Source organism: Psammomys obesus, unplaced genomic scaffold, assembly GCF_907164565.1.
Source record: "Psammomys obesus unplaced genomic scaffold, mPsaObe1.curated_primary_1811, whole genome shotgun sequence".
In the NCBI taxonomy this organism is placed as follows: domain Eukaryota; kingdom Metazoa; phylum Chordata; class Mammalia; order Rodentia; family Muridae; genus Psammomys; species Psammomys obesus.
Window position 1 is genome coordinate 15,354,391 of NW_026596057.1, and position 20,738 is coordinate 15,375,128.

The 20,738-nt window shown below is 44.3% G+C and overlaps 1 protein-coding gene across 1 annotated transcript in view; it reads left to right on the forward strand.

The window, feature by feature from the left end:
- Cacna1e (calcium voltage-gated channel subunit alpha1 E) overlaps positions 1-20,738 on the forward strand; it is a 314,504-nt gene that overhangs the window by 241,790 nt on the left and 51,976 nt on the right. The window contains exons 22-25 of the mRNA XM_055624404.1: positions 1,606-1,765; positions 2,918-3,047; positions 3,745-3,804; positions 4,949-5,055. Of these exons, the coding sequence (XP_055480379.1) occupies positions 1,606-1,765; positions 2,918-3,047; positions 3,745-3,804; positions 4,949-5,055 (457 nt within the window). The remainder of the gene's footprint in view (positions 1-1,605; positions 1,766-2,917; positions 3,048-3,744; positions 3,805-4,948; positions 5,056-20,738) is intronic.

Sequence of the window (20,738 nt, forward strand, 5' to 3'; positions counted from 1 at the left end):
TGTTATTCCTGTCCCCACCCTGACCACATATTTCATGTCTACATTAATCCCATGTCCTGTTCCTGCATTGTCCTACCCTGATCCCTGCCTTGTGCCTCATCTTTGCCCTACCCCTAACTCCCTTTCCTGTTTTAATCCCATTCCTTACCCTGGCCTGAACCCTGCACCCCCTGTGTTAACCCTGTATTAACCATGTACTTTCTTCCTATCCCTTCATGTCATCCCTACGTTAACCCCACACCATATGTGTGTGTGTGTATACATATAATCTGCTCCCTATTCTATCCTTGCACTAATCCCCAGCCTACCCTCCACCCCCACCCCCATCCCTGCATTAATCCCACTGCCCAGTGGTTATAGACTGTGGCCATGGGGTTCCATCAGTGCATGTTTTCTCCCTTTCCATACTCTTTCTTCTGTCATGGCACAGTGTCCTTGTCTCCCTGTCTGCCTCTCTACCGCTGTTTCCCTTCCGCTCTTACTTCACATTCTCCACCCTCAGAAACGCCAGATCTGCTTTAAAGAGTAAATCCCCCATGTCTAGTGCTTGCTGGGGTCGACTTGGGCATGTTTCAAGACTCTTTGCAGCCACTTGTAATGTCTGTCTGATTTTGTGCTTTTATTAAGTAAGAAGGGCTTTGGAGCCTCTTTTATGAGAAACAGTAGCTTAACCGTCTCTTTGTTCCCAGGATAGGGCTAGTTATGCCCTCTGTCACCAGTGATAAACACGCTTTTAGGTACATGCTATCGCTTAGGTACTACCATGGTGCAGGACCACTAAGTCTTGCTACTTAACCTGAGTCTCAGGGTAGTGCCAGTCCTTGGTCATAGAATGGTGGGGATAGGGTGGTTTCCCAGGCCTTCTCTTCACGCTGACAGACTTCTCCCTTGACTCGGGCGTAAAAGCAGAAAGTAACCACCTGACAGTGCTACATGACCTCTGGCTGTTTCATCCTCCCAGTCCTGGAACACAGTCATGGGCCTATATTCACATGAATATTGCATTCTCATTTCTATATTCATCATGCTGAAGAAGGTACAGTCAGAAAGGCAGTGTGCAGAGAGTAATGGTTTATTGAAATCTTCCACTGCAGAGATTTTTCTGAAGGCGTATAGGATTTCAAATTAGCTGTCTGACCTTAGGAAAAGGTACATAGATTCTCTGAACTTCAGTTTTTCTATCTGTATAATGGGAATAATAGCATATGCCACTTAGGGGTTATTGATATGAAAGCTCAATGGGTGATCTCAAAAAGAATGTGGAGTTTAGATGTGATTTCCAAATTGTGCAAGCATTGTAGCTGCAACAGTTATGCTGTTTCCTACATTGTAAAAGTTTAGCTGTAAAGGAGAAAATATGCTTATTATTTCTGTGACACAAAAGGCTATAGTATATAACATGGGCAAGAATAGGGGTGAGGAGAAGACGGACTTCACATAGTTCGGGGAAACCTGGGATGCTGTCAGAGAACCTTCCCAGGAGCATCCTTGGCATCCCCTTCTATCCTTGTGCCTATCCTCCTACTCTCTTGTGCCGTTCCCAACTGACAAGAGAAACCATGCATGTCAGCAGGTTTCTGAAGATTCAAACCTTTCTGCTTTCAGTTAGCAACAAGGCCGATGGAGAAGCCAGTCCCTTGAAGGAGGCGGAGAACAAAGAGGAGGAAGAAGAGGTGGAGAAGAAGAAGCAGAAGAAGGAGAAGCGGGAGACTGGCAAAGCCATGGTGCCTCATAGCTCTATGTTCATCTTCAGCACCACGAACCCGTGAGCCATGCTCTTGTTGTACCCCCATTTTGGCACTAGGACAGACATCCAGTATTTGAGTCAGCCTGGGATGATAGAGAGGAATTGGAGGAGCCCTGTCAACTTCCTGAGTCCTCCTGGCAGAGGGTAGCTAGATAGGGAAGCATTTGGAGGCCAGTAGGTGAGATAGGGCATTAAGCTGACCAGCCTCCCTTCCCTGTGCCAATAGTTTCCAGGGTAACACAAAACAGAATACAGGAGAAGTGTCATCCCTATCTCTGCCCTTTGCTTGGTAGTTAGGATAAGGGGAATGAAGAAAATCTCCATGAGGATGTCTTCAGACATTCTGGAAGAGGAAAGTCTATGGACCTCAAGATGGTCAGGCATCTACTGGAGTCTAGGGTTTTGGTACCACCATTCTGCACGTGGCGTTTTGAAAAGAGCTTCCCTTCCCAGAACAGCGGTAGCAACATGAAGAAGGAGCATTAGAGGAGAGTCTAGAATGTGAGATTCAAGAAACACGGGATTAAGAAAGAGCATGTGATATATGTCCTGGAACTGGCATATAGGTCAGCTTGCGAGAAAGGAAGACAAGGAGTCCGTCAGTGGCCATGTGGGCATCATTCAGGCAGGCCTGTGCGATGAGAGGAAGCCGGCTTAACGTGCCAGCTCATCCAAAGTTGTAGCATAGAATACAGGCATTTCCATCAGAACAGTCAGGGAGCCATGGAAACCGTTGTTCCTCATCGGGGGATTTAGAATCAAGATCAGTTTTTGTGTCTCTTGGTTCTTTATAATCCCCTAGGCAGGTCCTGGTTTTGTTGCTTAAGGCAGAAGACACTGAGATGCAGCAGAGGGCACCGCCTGCCGATGGAGGTTATGTAGTGTCATGCCTCTGTTCCTCATGGCTCACTCATGTGTGCAGATAATGAATCTCTAGGCTTGCACGACATAGCCTCTAACCGATCTGATTACTTTTCCCCACCACCAGGGCCTGAAACCAAATGGGTAGGGCTTGAGAAATTAAATTGTTCTCCCTCCTGGCTTCCTTTGGCAAGGGACTGGCTATCTGGAAGAGGCCAATGCCAGCTTATGGGAAGCCCAGGGCCAGGCGTGGGGACAGCACAGGGCGAGCTCAGCAGGGCGAGCTCAGCAGGATTCTCTCACCCGCAGGATCCGCAGAGCCTGCCACTACATTGTGAACCTGCGCTACTTTGAGATGTGTATCCTTCTGGTGATCGCGGCCAGCAGCATCGCCCTAGCAGCCGAGGACCCTGTGCTAACCAACTCAGAACGCAACAAAGTGGGTGCACAAGGGCAGCTTGCCAACTCTCTTGATGCCCTGGGGTCTCCTCTATCCCAAGCTCTCCCCTCCAGCGTCAGAGGTGGATCAAGATAGGGTAACAGGAAGGTTTCTGGAGATAAGGAAGTTGGAGAAAGTGTGCCTGTTCCTCAGAGATAAGTGCCAGCCACTTCCAGAGAAGCCGTGGCACCCACATCCGCACCACCATTTTTAAGCTGTGGCATCAGGCTTGACACTCGGAGCTAGCCAGGCTTCTGAGAGGGCTCTGATGCTACTGGAGGGCCTGAATCTAACATAGAGCCACAGGTGATATGTGTGGGCCTAAGGGGACTGCAGCTCCACCACAGGTCAATGTGTCATCTCCTGGGTACCCCATTGGTCGAGAGAGAGAGAAAGAGAGAGAAAGAGGGGGGAAGAGTTGTGTGGGACAATTTGGATCCTAGAAGTTAAGTTATGGCCAAAGGGAAGGAATAGCCCCTGGACCATATGGCACAGGCAGGTTCCCTGGTCCCTTCCTTCCTGTGTTCACTTCTCAGCCCTGTTGTAGGTAGTTTGAAGAATTCTTCATTGTGTTCTGGAGTGGGAAATTATGGGAGATGGGGTGACCATGCAAGATGGCGTAGGTCAGTGGGAAGGTGTGCAGAGAACTTGGTGGCCTTACCTTGTCTTTTCCATCTCGTTCATATGTGTCCTACAGGTCCTGAGATATTTCGACTATGTCTTCACAGGAGTGTTTACCTTTGAGATGGTTATAAAGGTAAAAGCTTCTAAAGAAAACCTGGGCTCTGGACTTCAATTGTCTCACTGTCTGCTCCTTTAGTTTAGGGTCTGTCCCCAATAATGCCATCTCTTAGCCCATGGCAGCACCAAGGGAGCTCCTGCCAAACTCTTTCTAGCTTCAGTGACCTCCTTTAGGCATGGCTGTATGGATGTGATTAAATAATGTAGATCTCTTCTCATGGCCTGGACTAGAGGCAGAGAGTAGGTGGGCACACAGCTTGAGAGGGATGTACTTCAGCACCATGCACCTCTGGTCTTATTCTGAGCACATGGTCCAGTCAATGGGTTAGGGAGACATAAGTCTTTCCAGACTCCATCTAACTCCAACCATACTCCCTCCCCTCTAGACTCCTAACATCCCAACAAGACTACCTCATTCCAGATTTTACCTCTCTGGGATTTCTACCCATCCATGTAGGCAGTGTTTAGAGTTCTGGGACAGAGAGGAGAAGAAGAATATGACAGGATTCTGTAATGGCAGAGAAGTTTAGTTAAACCCTATGTGACTTAGAGAAGGCTCTCACTGTAAACTAGAGAATTTGTGTGACTGTAAGAAGAGGCTTCAGTCCTCATCATTATCCGTAGATCTTCTTGGATACCGTTCTTGCTCCTCAGGCCCAGGGTGGGTTTGGCTATTAGTTAGGATTTTTTTTTTTTTTTTTTTTGCTATGAGGAGTTACTATGACCACAGCAACTCTTACAAAGGAAAACATTTAATTGGGGGGGCTGGTTTACAACTCAGAGGTTTAGCCCATTGTCATCATGGTGGGGAGGATGGTAACATGCAGGCAGACATAGTGATAGAGAGGTAGCTGAAAGTTCTACATCCAGTTACAAAGGCAGCAGGAAGACAGCAAGACACTAGGCCTGGCTTAAGCATCTGAAACCTCATATCCCACCCCCAGTGACACACTTCTTTTAAAAAGGCCATACCTACTCCTAAAAGGTCACACCTCCTAATAGTGCCACTTCCTATGAGCCTATGGGGCCGTTTTCACTTCAACCACCACAGCTATGAGGACAGTGGCAGCTGACCCCTTGCCATTAGGAAGCGAAGTCTGGTGTCAGTGTTCCTTACACCAGGAGCCTCATGTGTGGCTGTTCAAACCCTTGTCCTGCAGATGATAGACCAAGGCTTGATCCTGCAGGATGGATCCTATTTCCGAGACCTCTGGAACATCCTGGACTTTGTGGTAGTGGTTGGTGCGTTGGTAGCCTTTGCCCTGGCGTAAGTAGATCGTTTTCTCTTCTATTCCCTTGCCTTTACTCTTCCTGGAGCCCTGCTTGACTTGAGCCTGTCTCCAGGGCCCACCTAAAAAGTGAATGCTCCAAGTGGTGCCAAAGAGTGACACTGGGAGTCTGCTTGCCAGTCATTCTGCACAGCATCCTTAAGGTCTTACAGCTCTATGTGTCCTAAATGAGAAAGCAAGATTGAGGAGCATCAGGAGGAAGAAGGGAGAAGCCAGGGCATTGTGAAAGAATGATGCAGAGGCAGAGTAGAATCCTGGCCATAGGGAGGTTCTCTGCCCATGAATGGTGTTAGTGTAGTTAGTCCAGGGATATAAGAACCATATGGGTACATGTGATCTCAAAAAGGAATGATTTTCCAAGTCTTCCTTAAAACATACTTAAGAAAACGTTCTTAAACTATGGAGGAAACCAACCCATATCATTGGTAATTGGTGAAATTTATTTATATCACACACTGATCTAGCTTTAGCAGGTTTTAAGCCACATTGTGGCATTTCCTATGGAATCTAGCCAGGGGAAGGAGCTCTGAAAGCCCCCTGGAACAGGTCTAAGAAAGCCAGAGGCTGCTAGGGACATTAAGAAAATCCTAGGTCTGAAACCCCTGCACAGATGTAGCCATGGCAGTTCAGTGTCCAAATGGGTTCCATAGTAATGGGGACAGGGACTGTCTCTGACATGAACTGATTGGCCTGCTCTTTGATCACCTTCCCCTCAGGAGGGAGCAGCCTTAGCAGGCCGCAGAGGAAGACAATGCAGCCACTTCTGATGAGACCTGATAGACTAGGATCAGAGAGAAGGGGAGAAGGACCTCCCCCATCAGTAGACTGGGGAAGGGGCACAGGTGGGGAAGTGGGAGGAAAGGTGGGATTGGGAGGGGAGGAGAGAGAGAGTTACAGGGTAGTGATACAAAGTAAATAAACTAATTAATAAACTAATAATAAACTAATTAATAAAAATAGAAATAAATTAAGAAAATCCTAATCAGGCAGGGGAAATAACCCAGCAGGATGGATGTCAGTCTTCCGGGCTCAGTCTGTACCTTCTTCTAACCCAAATGTGTTCCCTTTCATCTGCTTGGCATGTAGGACCCCTCAAAGCCATCCTTCCAGCCTTTTGAGCCTTGCCTTCTAAGCAAGGCAGGAAACACTTTCCTTGTGGTGGGGTAGGGGAATCATTTGGGTGCTGTTTTCATGGATGACAGCCATGTGGGGAAGAGGCACGATGTCGCTATAACTTTGCCCTCCCCATATCTAAGGTGTTAGAAAAGGACCATCCTCTACCCACCTTATCCCAAACACCGACAGCTTGTACCTTGTATCCGCAGTGGCAGTTAAATAGGCAGGGTAAGAACCAAGGGGTCAGGGGAGAGGGCACTGGAAACCGAGGTGAGAATTCCCACCTGGGTTAAGTCTAAGATCTCCCAGACCTGAAAGTACACTGTGCCACTGTTGCAGGAGATACAACAGGCTCCTGCAGAGACTGAGTATAGGTGTGACCCCGAGACAGGATGCTAGCAGGGTAATTCAGTGTGCCTTGTCCCCATGTGCATAGGCATCTCAACGCCATTAGAGCTGGGTGGAGTCGACTTTGCCCTCACAGAATGAAAGCATCCTAAAAATGTAGCCGAACTGTTCCCAAAGAGATTTCACAAAAGCATGGTGTCTCCCCACATATCCAGATCATGTGTGGGTTCTCACAGCAACCTAAAAAGAAAGGCAACCTTGGCCCTACCAAGGGAACTCCCAGCTCCTCCTTGGCATGGTTCATTCCAGGCCGCCTATCCTTTAAGAAAACCCATCTTATTTGTTGATTGTTTCTTAAAGACAAATAAAATATGACCACTGAGTTTTTTTATTTTTTAATTCTTTATTAATTACACTTTATTCACTTTGTATCTTCCCTGTGGTTCCCTCCCTCCTCCCGTCCCAATCCCTCCCTTCCTCCACCCTCTGCATGCATGCCCCTCCCCAAGGTCACTGATAGGGGAGGTCTTCATTTCCTTCCTTCTGATCCTAGTCAATTAGGTCTCATCAGGAGTGGCTGCAGTGTCTTCTTCTGTGGCTTGGTAATGCTTCTTTCCCCCTCAGGGGGAGGTAATTAAAGAGCAGGCCAATCAGTTCATGTCAGAGACAGTCCCTGTTCCTATTACAATGGAACCCACTTGGATACTGAACTGCTATGGGCTACATCTGTGTACAGGTCTTAGGTTATCTCCATGCATAGTCCTTGGTTGGAGTATCAGTCTCAGGAAAGACCCCTGTGCTCAGATTTTTTGGTTCTGTTGCTCTCCTTGTGGAGTTCCTGTCCTCTCCAGATTTTACTGTTTCCCACTTCTTTCATAAGATTCCCTGCACTCTGTCCAAAGGTTGCCCATAAGTCTCGGCATCTGCATTGATAGTCTGCAGGGCTCTGTGTCAGGCTCCTGACTTGTTCCCTCTTTTCTCCTTCTTCTGATGTCCAGCCTCTTTGCCTTTCTGGATAGGAATTGAGCATTTTAGCAAGAGTCCTCCCTCTTGATTAGTTTCTTTAGGTGTACAGATTTTAGTAGGTTTATCCTATATTATATGTCAATATGAGTGAGTATATACTGTATGCATCTTTCTGCTTCTGGGATAGCTCACTCAGGATGATATTTTCCAGATCCCACCATTTACCTGCAAATTTCATGATTTCCTTGTTTGTTTGTTTGTTTTTTATTGCTGAGTAATATTCCATTGTGTAGATATTACCACAATTTGTGCATCCATTTCTCCACTGAGGGGCATCTGGGCTGTTTCCAGCTTCTGGCTATTACAAATAAGGCTGCTACAAACATGGTTGAACAAATGTCCTTATTGTGTACTTGAGACTCTTTTGGGTATATGCCTAGGAGCGGTATAGCTGGATCTTGAGGAAGCGCTATGCCTAGTTGTCTGAGAAAGCGCCAGATTGCTTTCCAGAGTGGTTGTAAGAGTTTACATTCCTACCAGCAGTGGAGGAGGGTTCCCCTTTCTCCACAACCTCTCCAGCAGGTGTTGTCTCTTGAGTTTTTTATCTTAGCCATTCTGATGGGTGTAAGGTGAATCTTAGGGTCGTTTTAATTTGCATTTCCCTGATGGCCAATGAGACTGATCATTTCTTTAAGTGTTTCTCTGCCATTCGATATTCCTCTATTGAGAATTCTCTGTTTAGCTCTGTACTTCATTTATTAATTGGATTACTTGATTTTTGCTGTTTAACTTATTTAGTTCTTTATATATATTGGATATGAGTCCTCTGTCAGATAAAGGGTTGGTGATGATTCTTTCCCAATCTGTAGACAGTCATTTTGTTTTGATGACAGTGTCCTTTGCTTTACAGAAGCTTTTCAGTTTCATGAGGTCCCATTTATTGATTGTTACTCTTAGAGCCTGTGCTGTTGGTGTTCTGTTCAAGAACTCCACAAGCAGAGCAACAGAACAAGATAATTTGAACACAGGGAACTTCCCAGAGACTCATACTCCAACCAAGGACTTTTCGTGGAGATAACCTAGAACTCCTGCACAGATGTAGCCCATGGCAGTTCAGTGTCCAAGTGGGTTACATAGTAATGGGAAGAGGGACTGCCTCTGACATAATCTGATTGGCCTGCTCTTTGATCACCTCCCCCTGAGGGGGGAGCAGCTTTACCAGGCCACGGTAGAGGAGAAGGCAGCCAATTTTGATGAGAACTGATAGACTAAGATCAGAAAGGAGAGGAGAACCTCCCCTATCAGTGGACTTGGGGAGTGGCATGCATGCAGAAAGGGGAGGTAGGGTGGGATCGGGAGGGGAGGAGGGAAGGGCTTATGGGGGGATACAAAATGAAAAAGTGTAATTAATAAAAAATTAAAAAAAAAACTTGTCTCCTGTGCCAATGAGTTCAAGGCTCTTCCCCACTTTTTCTTCTAAGCAGTTTAGTGTGTCTGTTTTATGTTGAGGTCTTTGATCCACTTGGACTTTAGTTTTGTGCAAGGTGATAAGTATGGATCTATTTGCATTTTTCTACATGTAGACATCCAGTTAGACCAGCACCATTTGTTGAAGATGCTGTCTTTTTTTCCATTGAATGGTTTTGGCATCGTTGTCAAAAATCAGGTGACCATGAGTGTGTAGATTTATGTCAGGGTCTTCTGTTCGGTTCCATTGATCCACCAGTCAGTTTCTATGCCAGTATCATGTAGTTTTTAGTATTGTTGCTTTATAGTACAGCTTGAGATCAGGGATGGAGATACCTCCTGCAGATCTTTTACTGTAGAGAATTGTTTTAGCAATTCTGGGTTTCTTGTTGTTCCATATGAAGTTGAGAATTTTTCTTTCAAGGTCTGTAAAGAATTGTGTTAGTAATTTGATGGGAATTGCATTGAATCTGTAGATTGCTTTTGGTAAGATGGCCATTTTTGCTATATTAATCCTGCCAAGCTATGAGCATGGGCGATCTTTCCATCTTCTGATATCTTCTTCTAATTCTTTCTTCAGAGACTGGAAATTTTTTTCATACAAGTCTTTGACTTGGTTGGTTAGGTTCACACCAAGGTACTTTATATTCTTTGTGGTTATTGTGAAGGGTGTTGTTTCCCTAATTTCTTTCTCAGCCCTTTTGTCTTTTGTATACAGGAGGGCTACTGATTTTTTTGAGTTAATTTTGTATCTAGCCATTTTGCTGAAGGTGTAATTCCCTTGTAGAATTTTTGGGGTCACTCAGGTATACTATCATATCATCTGCAAATAGTGATACTTTGACTTCTTCCTTTCCAATTTGTATCCCCTTGATCTCCTTCAATTGTCTTATTGCTCTAGAAAGGACTTCAAGAACAATGTTGAAGAGATATGGAGAGAGTGGGCAGCCTTGCCTTGTCCCTGATTTCAGTGGGATTGCTTTAAGTTTCTCTCCATTTAGTTTGATGTTGGCTATCGGCTTGCTGTATATCGCCTTTACTATGTTCAAGTATGTGCCTTGTATTCCTGATCTCTGAATGGATGTTGGACTTGGTCAAATGCCTTTTCAGCATCTAAGGAGATGATCATGTGGTTTTTCTCCTTCAGTTTGTTTATGTGGTGGATCACATTGATGGATTTCCGTATATTGAACCACCCCTGAATGCCTGGGATGAAGCCTACTTGGTCTTGGTCGTAGTGGATGATATCTTTGATGTGTTCTTGGATTCGGTTTGCAAGTATTTTGTTGAGTATTTTTGCATTAATGTTCATGAGGGAGATTGGCCTCAAATTCTCTTTCTTTGTTGGGTCTTTGTGAAGTTTAGGTACCTAGGTGACTGTGGCTTCATAGAATGTGTTTGGTAGTGTTCCTTCTGTTTCTATTTTGTGGAATAGTTTGAAGAGTGTTGGTATTAGCTCTTCTTTGAAGGTCTGGTTAAATTCTGCGCTGAAACCATCTGGCCCTGGGCTTTTTTTGCATGGTAGACTTTTGATGACAGCTTCTATTTCCTTAGGGGATATAGGACTATTTAATTGGTTTACCTGGTCTTGTTTCAGCTTTGGCATGTAGAAAATTTTGGCATGCAAGAAAATTGACCATTTCATTTAGATTTTCAAATTTTGTGGCATATTGACTTTGGAAGTAAGACCTAATTATTGTTTGGATTTCTTCAGTGTCAGTGGTTATGTCCCCCTTTTCGTTTCTGATTTTGTTGATTTGGATAGTTTCTCTCTGCCTTTTAGTTAGTTTGACTACCTGTTTGTCTATCTTGTTGATTTTCTCAAAGAACCAGCTTTTGGTTTCATTGATCCTTTGAATTGTTTTATTTGTTTCTAATTTATTGATTTCAGCCTTGAGTTTGATTATTTCTAGCTGTCTACTCCTCTTTGGCGTGTCTGCTTCTTTTTTTTTCTAGGACTTTTAAGTGAGCCATTAAGTTGCTTGCAGGAGATGTTTCGAATTTCTTCTTGAAGGCACTTAGTGCTATGAACTTCCTCTTAGCACTGCTTTCATTGTGTCCCATAAGTTTGGGTATGTTGTGCCTTCGTTTTCATTGAATTCTAGGAAGTCTTTAATTTCTTTCTTTATTTCTTCTCTGACCCAGCTGTCATTTAGTAGCAAGTTGTTCAGTTTCCATGTGTGTGTGTGCCTTTTGCTATTTTTGTTATTGAGGTCCAGCTTTAGTGCATGGTGATCAGATAGGATACAAGGGATTATTTCAATCTTCTTGTATCTGTTGAGTCTTGCTTTGTGACCAACTATATGGTCTATTTTGGAGAAGGTTCCATGAGGTGCTGAGAATAAGGTAAATTCTTTTGTGTTTGGGTGAAATGTTCTGTAGATGTCCGTGAGGTCCATTTGATTCATGACCTCTATCAGCGTTATTGTTTCTTTGTTTAATTTCTGTTTTGTTGACCAGTCCATTATTGAGAGTGGGGTATTGAAGCCTTCCACTATTAATGTGTGTGGGACTATGTGTGGGACTATGTGTGGTTTAAGTTTTATTAAAGTTTCTTTTACAAAAGTGGGTGCCCTTGCATTTGGAACATAGATGTTCAGGATTGTGATATCTTCCTGGTGGATTTTTCCCTTGATGAGTATGAAGTGTCCTTCTCTATCTCTTTTGATTGATTTTGGTTGAAAATCTATTTTATTAGATATTAGAATGGCTACTCCTACTTGCTTCTTGGGTCCATTTGCTTTGAAAACTGTCTTCCAGCCCTTTACTCTCAGGTAATGTCTATCATTGTGATTTAGGTGTGTTTCTTGTATGCAACAGATTGTTCGGTCTTGTTTACACATGCATTCTGTTAGTCTGTGTCTTTTTATTGGACAATTGAGTCCATTGATGTTGAGGGAGATTAATGATCAGTGGCTGTTAGATCCTTTGATGTTGATGTTGGCTATAGTAGTGTGTTTGTCTACTTTTGGTTTTTCTGTAGTGAGGTTATTTATTTTCTGTGTTTTCTTGAAAGTAGTTAGTTTTCTTGGGTTGTATTTTTCCTTCTAATATCTTCTGTAATGCGGGATTTGTGTGTAGGTATTGTTGAAATTTTTTTGGCGTTTAATATCTTGTTTTCTCCGTCTTTGAGGACTGAGAGTTTTGCTGGGTACAGTAGCCTAGGCTGACATCTGTGTTCTCTTAGGGTCTGCATGATATCCGTCCAGGCTCTTCTGGCTTTCATAGTTTCTCTTGAGAACTCAGGTGTGATTCTGATGGGTTTGCCATTATATGTTACTTGGCCTTTTTCCCTTGTAGCTTTTAGTATTTTTTTCTTTGTTCTGTATACTTACTGTTTTGATTATTATGTGACGTGACGGGAGGATTTTCTTTTCTGGTCTAAGTTATTAGGTGTTCTGTAGGCCTCTAGTATTCTTATAGGCCTCCCCTTTAAGTTGAGGAAATTTTCTTCAATGATTTTGTTGAAAATATTTTCTGAGCCTTGGAGGAGGGAATCTTCTTTTTCCTCTATTCCTATTATTTTTAGGTTTTGTTTTTTTTTTTTTTTATGTTGTCCTGGATTTCTTGGATGGCTTGTGTCAGGAATTTTTTAGATTTATTATTTTCTTTGACGGATACATCGATTTCTTCCATTGTATCTTCCACACCTGAGATTCTTTCTTCCATCTCTTGTAGTCTGTTAGTTATGCTTATCTCTGTAGTTCCTGTTTTCTTTCCTAGGTTCTCCCTCACCATGATTTCCTCCATTTGTGTTTTCTTTAATTCTTCCAATTCTATCTTCAGATCTTGAACAGTTTTGTTGATTTCCTTTCCCTGTCTGACTGCATTTTCCTTCAATTCCTTCAGCTGTTTCTTTGAACATTCCCCTGTTTCTTTTGTTTCTTTCAGTGATTTAATCATTTCTTCTCTGAACGCCACAAGCTGTTTGGCTGCATCTTCCTGTATTTCTTTATGGATGACCATAATCTGTTTTATTATAGCTTCCCCTAAATCTTTATGTATTTTATTTGCTTCCTCCATTAACCTCTTCATAAGCATAGATGTAAGGTCATCTTTTTGAATTTCGCTTATGTTAGGGTGTCCAGGGCTACTTGTCCCTGGATAACTGGGTTCTGGGGATGCCATATTGCTTTGCCTTTTGTTGGTTGTGATTTTTCGCTGGCCTCTACCCATCTCTCTGTCTCAGGTGTTGTCTGTTAATTTCTGGTGCCTGCTGGGTCCTGGGGTGGGGAGAATCCCCTTGGTGGGGTTCTGAAGTTCTCCTCTGCTTTGTGGGTATGGTCAACTTAATGGTGGTGCTTCTCAGGAATTGTCACAGTTCACTTCAGGTGTATGGACCTGTGCGGTAACTGGTGTTCAGGAAGGTTCTCCTCTCATCAGGAGAGGTCCTGGTGATGACTACCCTGCTGCTGGGTTTCTTGCTCTGAATTTAGTGAGCATCAGCTGTTGCTCTTAAGGTGTAATTGTTGGGTGCAGCCCTCTTGAAAAACCAGGGATTCACAGTTTTGTCAGTTTAGCTAGGGATAACTGGTTGATCCTTGGAGCAGTATCTGAGGGCTGTTGTGATGGCTCTCTGGCTTTTGTAGGTCTGAGGATGCAGCTGTGTGCCCCAGTGCCCTAGTGGTACTCAATAATGGCGGGTGAGCACAGCGCTCCTGCCTGCAGTAGAAGGCTAGAGCCTAGAGTCTGCGTGAATCCAAAAAGTCTTCTGGAGCTGGGTGTCCTGAGCATTGGACCTGATGATCTCCCCACTGTGGGGTTTCCTCCTGACAGAGACACCCAGTCTTTGCTTTGGAGACAGCCGTTCTGTTTGTGATGTCAAGTAGAATCCACAGGCACAGACTTACATGGCTCCGCCTTTCTGCATTTCTGGGGATTCGGTGCCTGGGCGTCTGCCGGAACTGGGTAATTTTTCCCAAGACATTTTCGGGGTGGTGGTATCGGCTGAGTGCTCTGAGATCAGACCAGCCATTCTCCTCCCTGTGGGTTAGCACCCGACAGAGAAACTCAGTCTCTGGTGCTCTGGGGTCCACAGTTCTATCTGGGACAGCGAGTCATGTGCAGGCAGGACTCTGTGCCAGTGCCTGGGTCCCCGGCTCTGGCTCTGGGCTGGCTCCTGGGCACCCATAGAACCCCGAGTCTTTTCCAGGGGATGTATGGGTGACCTAAGGTTGGTCCCAATCGTTTCCTGCACCGTGGGGTTATCTCTCGACTGGAAATCGCAGTCTCTGATGTTGTGGTGCCCACAGTTCAGTCTGGGACAGTGATCAGAGCACGCTGACGTGTCGCTCTGGGCTAGTGACCAAGTGCCTGGTGGAACTGGGATCTCTTCCATGCTTTAGCTGGGTGAGTTAAAACTGATTGAATCCCCCCACCGTGGGGTATCCTCTCACCTGGGAAACACAATCACTTGTGTTTTAGGGCCGCAAGTTCTGACTGCTGGTCACTGTGCTGATCCTGCTGTGCTGCTGGTCAGAACAAGAGTCGTCCTGGCGCTGCCATCTTGCCGAATCCAACCACTGAGTTTTAAAGGGTCTAGTTTTCTTTTCATTCTATCAGCTCATTTGTATACATTATTTATTAGTGTTTCTTGCTTTAGTATCAGTAGCACATTCTGTCTATCTTTGAGTAATGGATAAGGAGAAAACAATAGTGGACAGAACTCACTAGACCTATAAGAAAAGCAGAGTTCAAAGGTCACAGGGCAGAAGTATGAATGGGACACTTGTGAGGTTAGGCTGAGCCTATTTGAATCCCAGCCCTTCTCCTTCCCAGCTTCAAGTCCTTGACTTTTTATAGCAAAATATTAATTATCCTAACCTCCATTTCTTACCTCTAAAATAGAGACAAAATAAGGCATTGCAGAGTGCTTAACACTGGGACTGTCAGTGTGAATGATCAATAAATGTTAATTTGCTGCTTTATCCTTCAAGTTCCTCATGGTTTCAAATATAGTAGTAATAAACTATGCTGGTGTAAAATTTATGCATATAGTTCAAGATAGATGAAGGCTGGGCCAAGACTCAACTGTTTCCCAACCAACTACCTCTTTCCCATAAGCTGGTGTTTGTAGCAACCAGCAGGTGTACTGGGTTGGAGGACAGGAGGTGCCCTTTAGAGGAAGCCCCAGAATCCTGTCTATGTCCAAGTCATTTGACACTAGTGTGCTATAGGATTGTCCTCTATCTCATAGTCTTTTGTGCTCTTTGAAAACTGGCAGTAGATGGCTTTGGTGCTGGTGGCAAGGGAAGCCTCAACAGCAGCAGAGCTAAAGACTCCCTGTTGCCAGGTACACTGCAGGGGACTCCAGCAAGCCCCAGTTCCAGGGTCCACGGTTATGGGATAGATTGAGAGCTACGGTCCAGTCTTTGCTTTTAGTGATATCTTCTCTTGAACCTGCACTTCATTGCTCTCTGAGATGTAGACGGTCCTTGCTCATCCTTCTCCACGATTCTCTTTTGTTGCCACCCTTTCTAATTTGCCATGCCCGTTCCCTCCCCGGTTTCTCGGCCTGTAGAGTAAGTGCCCTCTCTCTTCTCCTCTGGCCTTTACAACATTTGCTAAGGTCCTGGTAACACTTTCTGATGCTCATCTGCCTATGCTTCATAACTCTGCTCTTTCCCTTTCTTTGTTGAGGATACCAGAGAATTTGGCTCTTCTACCACATTTGACAGGATCCCCAAGAATCCCAGCTGCCAGCGACCTGGGACAGAGAGTGGAATGAAGTCACCAAGCCCATGGTCTCTATGGTCAGGGTATCAGGCCAACAGGAAGCCAACTTTGGGTTTGTCTTGAGGCTTTTCTGGTATCTGTCTCTTTGTTATAATTTTCACCGTGGACTCCCATGGGTATGCCTCAGTTATTGTCCACTACTCACATAGCCTTTTCCCCATCCCAGCTTCTTTCCCTTCCCCTTGAAACCGAGCCCCTCCCCAGTGAAGCTTCTGCAAAGGCTATTGCTTTGTCAGTTTGGGTAGTTGCCATGGTAGCACCATTATCTGGTTCCTAAGAAGCCAGAAGTGACTTGCTTTCCCTTCCATCACTGCCAGTCAAAAGGACCCAACCCACTTCCCCCAGAGCAGTGCTACTGACCAAGGGGTAGCCACCCACTGAATTCTCAGAGAGTGCTGCAAGGTCCAGAGTCCCTCTGCCACAGAGCGCTGCAACCTCTTACCATCAACATTTTCTAGAATCATTTGTGCTTTGGATGTGGTGGCTGAGGAAATCTCTGTTCTCCATACATCAGACTAAAAGAGTCTTTATAATGTAAACCTGCCATTCTATCTGGAAACTTGGCTGACTTTTGAAGAAGAGGTGTGGGGTGTGTTATTAGTGTGGGCATATCTGGGTTTAAAAATAATCTCACTGCAACTTTTCTGTTCTTCCCAGTCCATTTTTACATTATAAGGTATTTGTGAGAACACCCAGGCCTCCTTCTCAGGCTGATATCTCCTAGGGAAGTAGCAGGGGGTTGGTGGGGTACTTTGGCAGAGATTGAGAATAGCTCTCCCTGAAGCCCTCATTGTATCACCCGAGGTTTTGGCCCACATGAAGAAAAGATTTGGTTTTTTTTAACTATAAATGTCCCAAATTGTGCCTTTTCCTCTTTGATGTTTCAGGAAAAGTCTGGTGAGTGATGAGGTCTGTGAGACCTTTTGCCCTTTATGTTTCTATCTAGAAAGGGCACATCTGTCTTCTCCCACATGATCATCATTCTCTCCTGAAATGCCGGAAATGCCCATTGTCCTCGGTCTCCACAGTATGTTGCTCTCCTAGCTACTCATTGATCTCAGGAGTGGGAAGGCAGAGATAGTTATAGATTCATAGATTTATCATTATAGATTATAGAATCATCGTTTCTGGGTGTCTGAACATTAGCCACCCCTCACCACCACCACCACCACCACCACACACACACACATACACACACACACACACACACACACACACACACACACACACTAGGACTAATCCCAGATTCAGATGTGTCTTCAGGGAAGTCAAAGGACCACAAACTAGGTTTTGTCTTGAGTCTTAAGCCTACACTGTGAACAGCAGTTCTTACTCTGTCTGCATCCACTGTAAACAACATGTTACTTGATTAGATGAAATGTATGTGAGCAGATGAGCTCTGGTGTGCCTTCCCAATAGGAAATTGGCAGCTAATGCTGCGTGTTGGTCTAAACATTTAATAGAAGAAGCACCAAGAGCTCAGTTTCTCCCTTCACTACCTCCTATGTTGTCAGTCAGAGTCAGGTGGGCTCCCTAGTGACTGATGCCAGGGCTCTCCACAGATGTTTGCTGTTGTAGCAGGGCAATGAGGTGAGGTCAGGACTCCCTGGCACACAAGGGGATCTGGCCGCACTTGGCCTTTCATTATTTAGTTCTTGGCCAGAAGCAAAAACATGAGTCAGTCAGCCTCTGGATGCCAGAAGCAACCAGACTGCCCACATTAGCTTTTATTACATTCCTTTCATTGAAGTGTGTCACTTTCCTGACACTTGACACTCTGCCCTGGTGGCTAAGATGCACACAGTCTCTCGAATGCATTGAGAATAGGCCACAGCAGCTGAGCTGGTTCTGAGTTCATTCGGTGAAACCCATAGACATAGGCCATCGGAGACTTGGAAGTGCCTTATGAAGCCAGAGCATCTGTTCCCCTGGGACGGTTCATCAGTGGGGGCTTGTGCTTCTGAAGGAATGAATGCGCACATCATCAGAAAAAAGTGACTGTTTGGTCCTGAAATAGATATGATCATTTACCCAGAAGGGTGTAGAAACACAGAACAAACCAGCCACCAAAACCCAGATATCCACCCTCTGCTTTTCACTAATGCCTGGGTCTAGTGGTCCCTCACACATACAACTTGTGGGATCTCTTGACTACTATATTAGAACTAAAAAAAAAAAAGCCTGTTTGCTACTGAAACTGATACAACATCCACTTCTCTTACTTTGGAAGAAAATAAAGCTTGAAAATTGCATTTAGCCACCAGGTAGCCCATTAACTGCGAATTTAGGACTCTTGCTGCAAGGGAGGACAGATAGGATGTGGACCCTCAAGAACTGAGTCTTTGAAGGCACTTCATCTAACTTTGTGTCTAGGTCAGAAAACTGAAGTTGCTCGGTGCCTGTAGATGCTTGGGGGGTTCCCTCTGATTTTAGTCTATCTTGCTGACGTGAAGGTGGGAGTTGGAGAGACAGAGTGGAGGAGGCTTTCTATCTGCACTTGTTGTTAAGGCCTAGCATGTACCATGTAGCACTTGTGACACTGGCACTGCTGAGGAGCAGTCCAGAGGATGCTCGATTGCGGGCATCCTATGGGCGTGAAGACCCAAGTATTTCCGTTTTTCTGCAGCACAGATTTGGAAGAGGGTTGGCTATTAGTGGGAATTCATCCTGTGGACTCGGAAATAGGCTACATGAAAGAGTCTAATCAGGGAACACAGCTCTGTCCAGTTGCTGGATCGACCAGACCCATATGCAAAAAGCACTCTGTATAGGAAGTGAGGCTTCATCACCACAGGAAAAGCCTGGTTTTGTGAAATTTGTGGAAGCTCATCATAGTACCCTTCCTGCTTAAAAGTAGGTTGCAGAGCTCTCAGGATAGAAGATTGTATAACGGGTCCCAGGAAGTATCTGCCAAGACCGTGTGACCTGCTAGCCATCTGCTTAATCTGTGCTCATAGGACACAGCCTTACAGTACAAATTGGTGTGCAGCTGAAGAGATGCACTGACTAGACTTCGGTCAGCAAGACCTCCCTACAAAGATCACAGAGGAAGGGGTCATTGGTTATGTTTGAAACATAAGGATGAAAAAGAAATACAAATGAGGTCACTCTTCTCCCGTTTAAATAACAAAACGGCTAGCAGACAGATGCTTTTCTGCCTCCTCTTGATTCTTGGTACTTGGACAAAAATACCTTCCAGTTGGAGTATAGTGATGTGTATTGAAAAGGAGCACATTTTCAAAGGGCTGACATAGTATGCACTCGAAGTTCATTGAGGTCAATGTGCAAGGAGTAAAGACTTGTGCACCAAATACTTAGCACAGAATGAGTTTTGTGGCCACAGGACAAAGATGACAGAGTAGCTGTGGGTTTAATGATGAGCAGAAGAGATGCTGGGGTCAGAAGAAAAAAAAAATCCTCAAATGGCAGCAGCTAAGAATAAAAGGTCAAAGTAGCAGTTTATTTTTCTTCATGCAGCCAGCCAAACCTGAGTTCCCTAAAACTTATGGAGGGACAAGCATTGCCATACAAAGAGAAATGCTTCTTCCTTTTTGGCATGCACGCTTTATTTCATCTATCACCTTCAGTAGTTGAGAACTCAATGGTTAGAGCTCTGGCTGGTTTGACTCAGGTAAATAGCAAAGCCAGGTCTTGAGCAACCTCTGTGTGTAGAATTCAAGTTTATTGCTTTTTCTAATATGTTAAGCTTTCTCCTACCATGCTTTTGTGGCTAGCTACAAGCTATTAACCTCCTCTGTAGATCCTTCAGTCTCTATCCAGGGCAGGGGAGATGGAGAAGGCCATACCTAAGCCATCTGTCTTGATGTTGCACCTGTGACTTGTCCTTCCTACCAACAGTCAATACTCCAGTTAAGGGGAGTAAGACAGACAGGTTAATAGTTGAGCTGAGAAAATACTAACTTCCTTAAATAGGTTCCTATTTAAAAAATATGGTGACATCATAGTCAGGCAGAATTGTGCCTGAATTTTCAGTTTTAGCTATCTTTCACTCCATGAACTTCTGTTTCTTTACCTTTAAGTGGAAATGACAAACAACCACATTTGGTCCTGTGAGAATTAAAGAAGGTAAAATATATTTCGCATTCAATACAGTACCAGGTACTTAAATTGAATAATGAAATTCCTCCACAGCCCTTTGCTGTTGCCTCATCATCACAGAGAAGGACAGAAGCCATCATACTTAGAGAAGGAACGGCTCTTCAGAGCCTGTTGTCTTTGTTCTTCCAATTCTTAGCAGAAATCAGCTGGAGGGCATGTCCTTGGAGGAAAGGGGACCCAGAGAACAAGAGGACAGTAAAGGCTAGTGACTGACAGAGCTGGAGGGCAACTTGGCAACTGAACTGGAGAAATTCTCCTCTTAAGACGATGAGGCATGGGGAAACAGGTTTTGTTATTCTTTTGGAAAGCAAATAAGTAGAAAATAAATGGTAAAAAATGAGTGGCCTTGTTGAATCCCAATTAACATGGGGCCAGTACATCCTAGCATATGAAATTATCTTGGAGTCCACTTTAAGCCCATTAAATTTCACTAATGAGTTAGGCAGTATTTTTTTTTTAAAACTCATTATACACTTAGTAACAAAGATTAATGGTATTATCAAGTAATTTTCGGATGGTTTGTAAAAAGCACATGAATTGTTTGCAAAACAATATGTCTCAAAACGCCGGAGAGCATGCCGTCTTGGACTGGCAAAGTTTCTTCTCTGCAATCCTGGCTTTCACAGTGGATTTGAGGGGAAACATGCTTTGGCCTTGTTTGGGAGTAAATTAGGATATATTTTAGTTAGTGATGGTAAAACTGCTAATGGTTTTACTGACTCTGTTGCTCTATTTTTTTCAATCCTCTCGTTTTAAATTGCCATTTTCAAATTGATGTTTACCCTGCTAGCAACACAGAGAATACAAGCGTGTTCTTTTCAGCATCAATTCAAAGACCATGGATTTTGCTTATTTTTATTCATTTATTTATTTATTTTTGCAATAGGGATTGAACTTGGGCCCTTACAAA